General features: G+C 53.9%; 2 protein-coding genes across 3 annotated transcripts in view; one reads left to right on the top strand and one right to left on the bottom strand.

Moving 5' to 3' along the window:
• Positions 1–1352: 1352 nt before the first annotated feature.
• On the bottom strand, positions 1353–9304 carry UBXN10 (UBX domain protein 10). 2 transcript variants are annotated; one of them, XM_043909042.1, is made up of 2 exons: positions 9208–9304; positions 1353–4353 (listed from the first exon to the last, which is right to left on the bottom strand). In XM_043909042.1, the coding sequence occupies exon 2, from the start codon at positions 4337–4339 to the stop codon at positions 3494–3496; it is 846 nt and encodes a 281-aa protein (XP_043764977.1). In that variant the 5' UTR covers positions 4340–4353; positions 9208–9304; the 3' UTR covers positions 1353–3493. The 2 variants fall into 2 exon arrangements, with proteins under 2 accessions (XP_043764977.1, XP_043764978.1); XM_043909043.1 differs by lacking the exon at positions 9208–9304 and adding an exon at positions 5218–5792.
• The window catches only part of PLA2G2C (phospholipase A2 group IIC), a 25733-nt gene continuing 21885 nt past the window's right edge, over positions 8551–12398 (top strand). Inside the window, exons 1-2 of the mRNA XM_043909044.1 lie at positions 8551–8622; positions 8919–8997. The gene's annotated coding sequence lies outside the window, so the exon portion shown is untranslated. The remainder of the gene's footprint in view (positions 8623–8918; positions 8998–12398) is intronic.

Raw genomic sequence — 12398 nt, 5'->3', positions numbered from 1 at the left:
GCCTTGTCGTGTTGGTTGTTTTGTCTGTTTGTTTGTGGGGCACTCAGGGTGGCTGCCAGCCCATGGTCACGCTTACCTTGCCTCTTCAGCAGGATTGCCCTGGATTTGCGGCTGTGGGCTGGGTCCCTGGGTACTTTCAGGGCAGGGACTGTAGTGTTAGAACCTGCCATCTGTTGGTGAAAATTTTTTGGATTCTACGAGATGAGTCACTTCTTTCTCCTGCTGTTCCTTCTGCTGCCAGGTTGAATTTACCTACTGGACTTTATCAGGGGATGCGCTGGAGTGGCTTGGCATGAAATGCTTTGTCCTGTGCAAAGTTCAGGTCCCTGACGAGTGATCATCCCAGGGCCAGTGTTAGAAGAGGTGGGGAGGAGGCTCCCCTGAGTTTCCACAAGATGGAGAGAAGACCAGATGCCATCCAGCCTGGCCCTCACTCCAGAGCCCTCCCGGATAGAGTGACAGCCGTCACCATCAGCTGGCTGGAGTCTACAGTCTAAGGTGCTTCCACATTTTCTTGCCAACGCCATCATGCTAGGGTGCCATCATTGGCCAGCAAGCGCGGCACAGGGCAAGCCCTGGGCCACTGTTGGTTAAACAAGTAAGTCAGGCCTGCTGCAGAGGGGCCACCTTCAGACCTACTAGGGCCAAGAGTTGGGTCCTGGGCTCGGCTTAGCCCATGGGGCCAGGGCACCTGATGGGCAGTACCACCTACAGAGCCAAGAACTCTGACATTCTGATACAGCCTGTTCTTGCCAATCTCAAAAGGAGAGTATGTGGAATGATCTGGGGGAGAAATTCAGAAGTCTCTTTCCATACAAACAAGCTTAATGCTTTGATAGGCTTCCCTGCTGGCGCAGCTGGTAAAGAATCTGCCTGCAATGCAAGAGACCCCCTGCAATGCAGGAGATCAGGTTTGATCCCTGGGCTGGGAAAAGCCCCTGGAGAAGGAAATGGCAACTGACTCCAATATTCTAGCCTGGGAAATCCCACGGACAGAGGAGCTGTGGGCTACAGTTCATGGGGTCGCAAAGAGCTGGACACGACTTAGTGACTAGACCACCATAATGCTCTGGTATGAGCTGAGATCAGCAGCTTTGGGAAGGGCAGACATCTGGAGTGCCTGGGAAAGAAGACTTGGAACTCACAGCAGACCCAAGTGCTTTGCCAAGGAGAAAACTGCAGACCGGGTCCACGCAGCTGCTGTCCACGGGCCAAGTGTGGTGGCTGAAGTCTTGGGCTGAAATAAGAGGACTTCTCTACTGACTCATTTTCACGTAAATTGACCTTGTTAGTATTACCATCTTTTGTCCCCTCCAACACACACACACACACAAAAAGCTTATTAAGGAGTTTCAAATCTAACTTTATTAACAGATCCCCAAATATACTAAAATATTTCTATGCTTTATGCTTTCCATTTTTTTTCCCACCACCCCAAAATTCTAAGCTAACAGCAGCAGCAAATCCCTAAGTGCACAACATTCTAACTCCTTCAAGCATGCTCCGTTTCACTGCAGTTTTCTAAAGATTTCCTGCCTGGAGAAATTACCAAGTCCCAGGTGGGTGGGATTTTATTCTTACCACAGAGTAGGTGTGATTTCGTGGGAGGCTCTTCCTTCAGCCTCCAAGATCAGAGGCAGAGTTCTGAGCTCTCGTCCCAGGTGGGAGGCGAGACTCCTGGACTGTGAGTACCAGGCATGAGCTACCTGGCCCTCTGCGTGGTCAGCGGCCGGAGGATGTGGCCAGTGGCGGGGGCCTGACTGAGGCATTGCCCGCCCTGGCTGACCTTTGCAATCAGAGGAGCGGCTAACCAAATGGCATTAAGAAATGTTGCAAAACATTCCAAAATAGCCTATTCTAGAATGATCTGGGTGGTGTGGGATGCGGTTTGGGACAAGGCAAGCCTTCTTCAGAGGAATGATGCTGGTGTTACTCTCCAGGGCTGTGTTATCGATTGGCTGGAAGTAACATTTCCAACTGCAGGCCTTACCTATGCACAAGATGCACCTGTTTTTGGTTTTGGTTTCTTTTGCTTTTTTGGCAGCATGTGGGATCTTAGTCTCCTGGCCAGGGATCGAACCCACGCTCCCTGCATTGGAAGCCTGGAGTCTTAGCTGCTGGACCACCAGGGAAGTCCCGACATGCACTTGCTGCTATGTTTCTAGCAGTCCTGCCTTCTCTGTGTACCTAGCAAGTGGGGGTGCTTATCAGTACTCAGAGCTTCCTGACAGCAGGGCTCTGGGAGGACAAGTGTTCCCCACTCTGCATGGTGATTTGGCCATAAATGGGATCCAGATGCGACGTGGGAGCCTTGCTGAGCTCACCACACGAGGGAACTTTGGCAGATTTCCACGTCAGCACTTCAGAGCTGAAAAACGAGGCTCGGGGGCCTGCCTCACAGCTGCAGGCATCATGCTGACTGGCCAGACGTTTACTCGGGCACGTGGTCTCAGCACAGGTGCCGCAGAGTGACGCCAAACCCAGGCGCCCTCTTCCTCCAGGGGACTCTAAACCAGAGAACGCGGGCACCTGTGTTATCTCCAGGGCGCCTCTGTGCTTGAAGTTGGAAGACCCTGAAACTGGGGGATGAAACAGCATGCCCACACCCAGATCAGCCAAGGGGGCCTTTCCTACAAACTTGTGCAGACTCGTGGGTTTTTGTGTCATTTAAAAACAAAAGATACCACCACTGACAAATGCCAAGGATGTCAGATTCTGCTGGCTTTTCTCAGTTTGGGGGAAATTTTGTGCAGAGAGCAGCTACCAAAAATTGTAAACCTGGTTAGACTCTGTTATAAATATAAAGTGGCTCCTGGCTACTCGCTGCTTACGGAAGGGATTTATTTTCCAGCTCTTGGACTCTCTTGGAAATGTTGATATCTTGGGGGATCTTGGGGGGTATTAGCTAAAGACCTGTTCTTTCCCCTGAAACCACCTCACATGAATGATAATCCCCGAGAACTCGAGCCACCCGAGACTGGCAGAGGGGCTGCTGCCCAAACAGGGTCAATTGCCTGCTTCTTAAAGATGCTTGCAAGAAACACAAATGCCAGTGCAGTACTTCCTCAACCCTGGTTATTTAACAGACCAGAATCCTCTCTGGGAAGTGTTTAATCCTGCATCAAATACAGAAAGGTGAACCGCTGGCTTCAAATGAGTGCAAGTTCATTGTAAAGGCAAGCAGGTGCTCCAGGAAGGACCTGAGCAGCGAAGGAGAAGGCCTGGGAACAGCTCTTCGGGGAACAGCCTTGGCCGCTTGCCAGTTCACTCCAGCGATGGAGAGAATTGAACAACGGGAAGAAAATCTTCATAACACATTCGGTGCGTGTGTAGATTTCACGGCTCCGAAGAAGATGCTTGGAAGGCGGGCATCCCAAGAGCCACAGATGCACCAGGTCCACATGGCACTTGGAAGCAAGCTGCCGGGGAGGCCGTGGCACCCATGCACGCTCCTCGCTGAGACACCCACAACCCCAGTTCGATGGCTGCGGACTCAGGACCAGCCTTCCCCCTCTTCCTGGGAGATGCCCAGCACCGACTTGTTGGGGATTCCACAGTCCTGCAGAGATTTGCTGAGGTCAGAGAAACGTCTCCTGGGCACCTCCATCGTTTCGACGCTGCAGGGTCGGTAGGTGGCCTTGTTTGTGTGCTCGGCCACGGCCACAACGGTCTGCAAGGCATCAGTTGGCCGGAAGTGGCGGACGAACCTTCGGCCTGAGGGTGAGCGGACGGCGAGCAGCAGTCTGGGGTCTTGATCTGATGGCTCTTCCAGGTCTCCAGCCCTGGAGGAGGTCTGTCTCTCGGTCCGCACGAGGACTCTCCTCTCTGGGGAACAGGCTTGAGCCTGGGGATCTTTTTCACCCATCTTCATGGTGCAGGTCTCCTCCTGGGAAAGAGCCTGGGCGCTGCTAAGCTGCAGGGAGCCGGCTTTCTTAGCGACTGTCTCCAGGGCGCCCTCCTCCAGGGTCTTCCTGTTGATGGAAGGGAGGACTGGGTATTTATTGAGGGAAGAGGATGCCCCAAAGGGTACCTGCTGCAGCAGCTCCGGGATCTCACTGGGGGCTCCCTGATCTGGAGATTTGGGGGTGCAGGCTCCTGGTTTCTGGCTGCTCGGCGACTCGCAGGGAATGGCCGGAGGCAGAGAAGGTGGTGCGCGGCCAGAACACCCCTCCGTGCCCAGGCGCTTGTGCAGTCTCGGCCGAGTGCGCCCCTTGGCGGACTTGGGCCTCGTGACATGCATGTTTAGTGAGTCTGGCCGCCAACGGAAGCTGTCAGTCACTGCGCTGCCACCGGGGCTGCACTCAGGGGGGGCTCTATTCACAGGGGCTTCGGTGGCCATGCTTCTCAACACCCCTAAGGGAGCAGGAGAAAAGAGGAGGCCATGGGTTAAACGTTCTGGGACTTCTGGACCTGAGCCGTTCACTCCCCAGGGGCCAGAATAAGGACCAGTCACAGTGGGGGTGGGGAGAGGGGTGGGGTACAGAGCAGCTTCTCTCTAGAAGCTGCAATTCATTCATTCATTCATTCATTCACTTCAGGCATTGGAATTGATCAGTGAACCCAAGTCCCTGCAACTCAAAATATTACAGCGAGAAGAGACTGGTGTTAAACCCACAGCAAACAGATCTTTTGAAAGAGTAACAGCTGCTATGAGGAAAATAAAAGTATTGCACCAGAGAGTGACTGGGCTTCCCTGGTAGCTCAGGGGTAAAGAATCCGGTTGGGATGCAGGAGACTGCCTACGATGTAGGAATGCTTAGTTGCTCAGTCATGTCTGACTCTCCAATCCCATGGACTGTAGCCCACCAGGCTCCCTTGTCCATGGGATTCTCCAGGCAAGAATACTGGAGTAGGTTGCCATGCCCTTCTCCAGAGGATCTTCCTGACCCAGGGATGGAGCCCAGGTCTCCCGCATTGCAGGCGATTCTTGACCGTCTGAGCCACCAAGGGGCTCCCTTTTTTCCAAAGAGGGCAAGGAACCCGGTCTGGTTGCCCAGCTGGGAAGCCACGCTCAGCTTCACTTAAGAGCTGAAAGCTAGACCCACAAGCGGCTTGCACTCCTCACAGAGGAGGGGCCCAGTCCTCACTGGGGAAGAGCCCCTCTCTGCCACGCAGTTTTCCCTCCCTCCATCCTTCCTCCCTCTTTTCCCACCTCCCAGAGCTTCTTTTCATTCAACCCTGCTGTGTGGCTCTGTGCACGTCACTTCACGCACTGACCCTCTGCGGCCCCCAGTCACCGGGCCAGAGGAGGAGAGGAGACCCCCTGCTGATCCACGCACTGGCCAGCACTCAGCGAGGACTCGGCTTCCAGACCGGGGTCGGCAGTCCCTTTCCATAAATGGCCGGAGAGTAAATATTTTCGGCTCTGTGGGCCACCGTCTGTCGCAGCTCCTCATCTCTGCCCGAGTGGTGTGAAAGCCGCCATCAACAGTGTGGAAATGAACGGGTGTGGCTTTGCTCCAAGAAAACTGCCTTTATGGACGCTGGCGTTTGGAGTTCGTCATTTTCATGCAGCACGAAAGCGTCTTCCCTTTATTTTTCTCAACCACCCAACGCGGTCGTTAGCTTGCGCAGTGCAGTGCTGAGTCGTCAGGCGTGTCCGACTCCGTGTGTCCCCACGGACTGCAGCCCGTCGTGCTCCTCCGTCCAGGAGGATTCTCCAGATGGGAACACTGGAGTGGGTTGCCATGCCCTCCTCCAGGGGACCTACTCGACCCAGAACAAACTCAGGTCTCCCATGTTGCAGGAAGATTTTTTTACCGTCTGAGCCACCAGGGAAGCCCTGTTAGCTGGTGAGCCACACAGAAACGGTGGTGTGGGGACTCTCCCTGGTGGTCCAGTGATTACGAATCCACCGCGCCACGCAGGGGACATGGGTTTCACCCCTGCTTGGGGAACTAAGATCCCACGGGCCGTGGAGCAACTAAGCCCGCTCGCTGCAACCAGAGTCCGTGCAGCGCATCAGAGATCCCACGTGATGCAACTGACACCAGACACAGCCAGATAAATAAATAAATATTTTTTAAAAAAAACCCAGAAAGGAAGAGTGACGCCCCAAGGCCATCAAGCCAGCCTGAGAAACAGAACCCAGGTCCGTAACACCCAATCCTCAAGGACCAGGCTCAGCTTCTCCCCCACCACCGATCACGTGTTGCGTCTTCGCGAGCTGTTGACATTTCTGGCACGTTGCTTTCTTCATCTACACAAGTAGCTGCATGGCCGGAAAACATTATGTAACTAGCGCTAAACCTCAGCCTCTTTGTCTGCAGCAGGAGGACAGTAATATGAAGCAGAGTAGGTAAGGCCGTGAAAACCAGACTTGTAAAGGTTCAGGCTTTTCTGCTTTAGGTTTCCTGTGTGTTTTGGGCTTTCAATTATTTAAGGTCCAAAAGTCTTACCAGCTGCCTCAGAGTTCTTCTCCAGGGTGTCCGCGGTGGGTCCACTCCCAGTCACCTCCGACTAGCTGGGTGACTCATGGGACCCATGTCTGCCCCCCTCACTGCTCAGAAATGCCCGAAGGTGGACTCCAACGAGCTACTGCTTATGAAACTGTCCCCCCAAAAGTGTTCTAATGTGTCCCTTCTTCTCCCACAGTTTTTTTATTTATTTGTGGCTACGCCCCACAAGGTGTGTGAGATCCTAGTTCTCCGACCACAGATCGAACCTGGGCCCTCGGCAGTGAAAGCAGTGTTCTAAGCACCCGGCCACCAGGGAGTCCTCCTAATCCCACCCTCGAGTCACACACTTACCTCTCACTGACTTACTCCAGGCGACTTTCATCACACAACCCTGAGTGATTCAACTCAAGCCTCTTAGTTCTGCACCCCAATATTCCCATTCTGTGCCTCCTCCTACCACTGCCTCATTTTAGGGTGCATGGCCTTCCTCGCTACTAAAACCACAACTGAAAACAAACACGCAACATCCCTGTGTATTAAGTCCTACTCAGCTCAAAGTCTGCTCTGCCTTGGCTGCAAGGCCCTTGTGCGTACTCCACTGTGCTCACAGCCCTAGCCTTTCCACACTCCCAAGTTCCCACTTCTTGTCTTTCACACTCAATCTGGCTGCTGGGGAGTTTGGGAGCCTTCTCAGCATTAAAAAAAAAAAAAAAAAGCCTGCCCAACTCCTTGTTAATTTAATCTATTTTCTGATCAACTGTGAAGAATGTGGGGTTTTTTCCCCTTCAATTTCAAAGCCTTTCACTTGTAATTAAGCAGCTCTGCACCTGGACTCAGCTGCATGGGAAGGTCAGAAGTGCCCAACTGTTCTGCCAAAGAGAAGCTCAACTGGGAAGCCGACTCCCCCTCTCTGCCCACCTTCCCCCCCTCGAGGAAAGGCTATTAATTCGCCACAGCTTCTACAGAATTATCACAGACTTGGCTTCTAACTCCCACACATGCCTGGGGAAGGTTTAACTGTCAGTAAGTTTGGTAACTTAGAAACCTCTTCCTTAACAACTTTGATGAGGAAAGTCATGTGTTCTCACAGGCTCTCTGCTGGATTATTTTTAACTGTAAAACTTGACTGTGTGCATGCACTTTCTATACCTTTTGGTGCTATATAATTATCCATGTTCAGGGGGTGTCATAGTCAAGACACCCTGGTCATAAGATAACATGACTTCGAGCTATCTCAGAGGGAAAAAAATCCTCAATTATGACTAATTCCTCTAAGCCCACTCATGGTTATTTAGAGATTAACACCTCCTTCAGGTAAAAGCGTTCCATCGAACCTGCTTTCATAACCCTCTGCCTCCTCGCGAGCGCAGGGACCATCTGCTTTGTGGAGGGAACACCAACTCTCCTCAGCTTCTCCCGCACAGAGAGGGGAGGTGGGGGAACAGGTGTCTGGGGACCTGGGCCAGCGGTGCCTTTAGATTCTCACCGTGGGTCTCACACTCTACCTGGAAGGCTTCTGCCACCGCCATCGTCAACCCTGCTCAGCTCAGCTCAGCACCTCTAGGCCTGGCACACTCTCAACCACAAAGTGATTTTTGACAGGATCTAGGCGGAGGCTTCCGTCAAGCTGCCAGCTGAATAGGCAAGTGGCCTGTTTACTTAAAACATAATAGATGTACCCAGAGGCCTGCTAGGAGTCAGAAAACAAACACTGATAACTGCTCCCAAGGAACCGCCTAAAGGACAGGTGCCCACTTCTTAGGATTAATTCCCAAAGCGGCTGGAAAGAAGGAGAATTTTGACCAGAGAACCTAAAGTCATATTCCTGCTTCCCAAAGGCTCCGACCTCCCCCCAGCGGGTCAGACCACCCTATATCACTCACAACCCAAATCTAAGCCTACGATAAATGCAATAAAATATAACCACCCACACACCATCTGCTGGTATATGCCAAGGATACATACATTTGTTTTGAATTGGTCTTCTAAAAATGTTTATCAGTTGATACTCTCCCCTGCCAATCCCCACCCCTCCTTGCGAGGCTTTCAGGATGAAAACACTCAGAAGAATCAGGAGAGGACAGTTGGCCTGAAAATGAGAACACTTTGGTACCATTCCCAGTTCTGCCTGGACTAATGATTGGAATACACTGTCCTGTGCAGGGTGCCCCGTTCAAAACGGGGGAGTGGAAAACGGGGCCACAAGGACACCAAGTGATCAAAGGTTTGGAAAAGGAACTGGGGATGATTCCAATAGCAGTGAGGAGCAGGGATCAGGGGTCGGTGGAGGGGAAGAGCTCAATTCTTTTCCAAGTACAGGCAGCTCCAGAAGGAAGCAAGCTTAGGCAGCAGGAGCAATGTGGGAGGAGGGGCAAGAAAGAGCCTCTAGAAAGTGCCAGTTGACTTGGGTGAAAGAACACTGGTCTGGGGGAGGCTCAGAGCCGGTTCCGGCCTCTGCCCATGTCACAGGACGTCCGCCTGTCCCTCTCAGTCAGCGTCCGGTCTGTACTGCCCACCCAGGAGGACATGGCCCAACGGTTTCGGTTGCCAAGGCCCCTCGGCTTCAGCAGAGCCCGGGAACCGTCCCACTGCTGCAACGGTGAGCTCTGGCCAGCCGGGCTGGCTTTGCCCCTGGGGAGCAGCCCCTTCCCTCCGGGAACCCTGGCCTGTTTCCTGGGGTTCGCCCCTGGGCCCTGCTCTGGGGAGGACGGACGAGCCCTCTGGGGCTCGAGTCTGGCCCCTCCAGGCCCCCGGGGAGGCGGAAGACAGACCCTGGGGCCCGCCCAGCGGCCCTGCCGGCCGCGCTCACCTCCCCGCGCGGCTCCATCTGCTGTCGGTGGCAGGGCCCAGCCCGCGGGTAAACAGCCTGGGTCTCCCGGGCAACCACGCGGGTGGGTGGCCACGTGCTTCCGGTCTGACCGGAACCGGCCAGAGGGGGCGGGGAGGGGCTGGGCGCGGTGGGGGTGGGGGGTGTCCCTGGGAAACCTGGGGTTGGGACCCGTGCCGGCCTCCCTTGCCTCCTCTCCTTGCCTCGCTTGCCTGGCTGCTCGTCCCCTGGGGGGAGAGGACACCAGGGGAGGGGAGCTTGGGGCTGGGGGCCGCCTCCTGCCGGCCTCAAACCCTTTTTGTGAGCAGTGGCTCAGGCGCTGACCCTCCTCAGTGTCCCGGCTTTTCAGAAGAAGCTGCTGAGCTGGCTGATTCTTGTGAACCCCGGAATCCCAGCGGCTGTTGTGGGGCGTCTGTTTGGGTCTGGTACCGCTGACTGCCTGATGTGTGTGCCTTATCTCAGCGCCGCCCTGTCAACACCTGTCTCTTGACCTCCTCCTTTCCCCATCGGCCCTCCACTCCCAGGCCACATCCAGAACCCTCCTGTAATTACATCTGCAGCCGTCTGACCCTCCTGACCACTCCTTCCGCTGTGGTTAACTCCAGCCACTTCTACCATACTTGTCTTCCAGCGCCTTCCAGAGGCTGGTTCATGGCCTTTTCTTCTTTCTTCCCATCAACCTGCGTCTTCCCTACCCCGTCGAATCCAAGCTCCCTTGCCTCAGCTGTTCCCTCTCAAGCCCTGACCTGTCATTCCATCACTCCCACCGGATGAAATCCCAGCCAGTCCACCCACAGCAAGGTCCTGGAGAAATCCTGACAGGCGGTGATGTCATGGACACGTGCAGTCTCCAGCCTCAACTGGACCCTCAGCCTTGACACAGAAATCCTTCCCCTCTCCCCCAGCTTGGTTTTGACTCCTGTCTTCTCACTGGCTGTTTCAAACCTTGTCCTCTCTCCTGGAATCCCTCACCTTTCCCCATTCCTCCTGCTCAGAAGATAACCTTTCTCTCTCTTGAGAGAGAAAATAGAAGCCGTCAGATGGAAGCTTCCTCAGCTTTCTGCCCTCAGACCTACAGACTCGCCTACTTCTGTCTGCTTGCTTTTCTTTCTGCCTCCGGTTCCAATGGGAGGGGACCCGTCCTCTGATTCTAAGACCAGCGGCTGCTCCAGGGCTGCCCTGAAGCCTGCCCCTGTCCACGGGGCCCTGCCCTTCCACAGCCTTCTCACACCCCAGACCTTCACTCCTGCTGTCTCCTCTGCCTGGAACATTCTTCTCCAGTCTCCACAACCCTTCATCCCCTTCCTTTGCCTCATGCCCACCTCAAATCCCAACTTAATAGATGAAGGTTTTCTTCCAAGATGGAACTAAGGGAGCCTCAGAAGGAGTCCTCCCTGGACTCTTTGGTCTTCCAGGCCCTGTTCTAGACTCTTGAAATTCACAAAGGAATGACTAGCAACTGTATCATCTGAGGACTTGGTGGCTCAGATGATAAAGAATCAGTTCACAATGCAGGTGACCTGGGTTCGATCCCAGGGTTGGGAAGATCCCCTGGAGGAGGGCATGGCAACCTACTCCAGTATTCTTGCCTGAGGAATTCCATGGACAGGGGAACCTGGTGGGTTACAGGCCATGGGGTTGCAAGGAGTCGGACACGACGGAGCCACTAATGCTTTCACATAGATTATTAGAAGATTGTGTTAGGAGACATTCAAGAGCCGTATATCATCAGAAGAAGGAATTCGGATTCATTGTGTAGCCTCATGGCGATACATTTGCTACCTTGGCTAGCTCAGATATGTGGACCCAGGACTCTAATGGAGCTCGGCCCCGACCCTCCGGCATGGTGTTCACACTTGGCTGAGCAGACAAGTTGCGCAGCCATAGGGAGTTACAAATCAGGTCCTTCTCAGCACAGTCTGAGCCACAGGCTGGAAGAGCAGTGCTGGCCGGACATGATTCTGTGCCAAGTGACTGGCAGGGACCGGAAGTTCTCCGGGGGCCTGGGGAAGGGGGGCTTGTTTCAGCAGAGGTGTCTCTTCCCATCTCAGAAAAGAAGCACCTGATCTGGGGGAGCCGCTGGAGAGGGGCCAGGGCTGGGCCGGCTTCCTGCGCGGGTCACCCCCTCACCCGCCCTGCACACCCAGGGAGGCATCTGAGGACCCACGAGGGTGCAGAAGGTGGAGGTTTTCGGAGCTGATGGCTCTGCAGCTTTGTGCTGCCGGCTTGTTTCTTGTAAATGGTTTTGTCAGAAAATATCTAAGCCGGGCTCTTCAGCCCTTCAACGCCCACCCCAAAAGAAGATGAAAGTGGATTCTTCATCAGCTATTTTAATATCACCTCGGGATTATGCAATCTTTTGGAAAATCAAATTGGCTTCTCACCCCGTTTGTGTGTGTGTGAGTGAGTGTTTGTGGGCGTGGATGTGTCCCCATGTGGGCACACGGAAACAGTGCTATCCCGGGGTCTGTTTCATCTATAGCAGTCTGTGTCTTTTGCTCCCAGGGGCCGTGGAATGCACAGCTCTGGGGGGGGACTGCAGGGAAGGGAAACAGAGGAGGCCGGCCAGCCAGTTGCTCTTCCGCCTGCCTGTTAAAGAGAAGGCTGACTCTGTGCCTTTGTCTTGCCTCCTTTGAAGAGGATGTCTTTAAAGGATGAACCCTGTAATACCGGGTCTCTGACGCATATACAAAGTGGACTCTCAGTAAACATGGCCCTGGATCACTGCCCTGTGGGTTTACATGTGGACTCACCTCCTTTCCAGCCCTGGGTCTCTCTGCTCCCCAGCCCTCATCCTGGGCTCCAGCCAGCTTGTTTCCCAAATGCACCCTCAGCTTTTTCATCTTTAGGGTCTTCATGCCTGCCTGCCCGACCTTGGTCCCTTCCTTGAAGTTAATCCAAATTCACTGACCCTTTGAGACTCTTCTTAAAAATCACCACTTTCTTAAAGCCTTTCCTGACCTTACCCGCCCCCCACCCCCGACACCCTGCTGTGCCTTCTCTAACCCCTTCCAGTCCAGTGGAACATACCAAAGATGGCACCGTGGACTTTACTAGGTCAGCTCTCCTGATCTTCATCACTCTCCTCCTTACAGTGTAGTTGTAAAAAACAATTGAACTTCAGAGGCCCCCAAGTTAATGATTGGCAGAGCAGTGTTAGAACCCCAGTTTGG

The sequence above is a fragment of the Cervus elaphus genome, chromosome 8 (assembly GCF_910594005.1).
Source record: "Cervus elaphus chromosome 8, mCerEla1.1, whole genome shotgun sequence".
Classification (NCBI taxonomy): Eukaryota; Metazoa; Chordata; class Mammalia; order Artiodactyla; family Cervidae; genus Cervus; species Cervus elaphus.
This window is presented reverse-complemented; position numbering and strand designations above follow the sequence as displayed.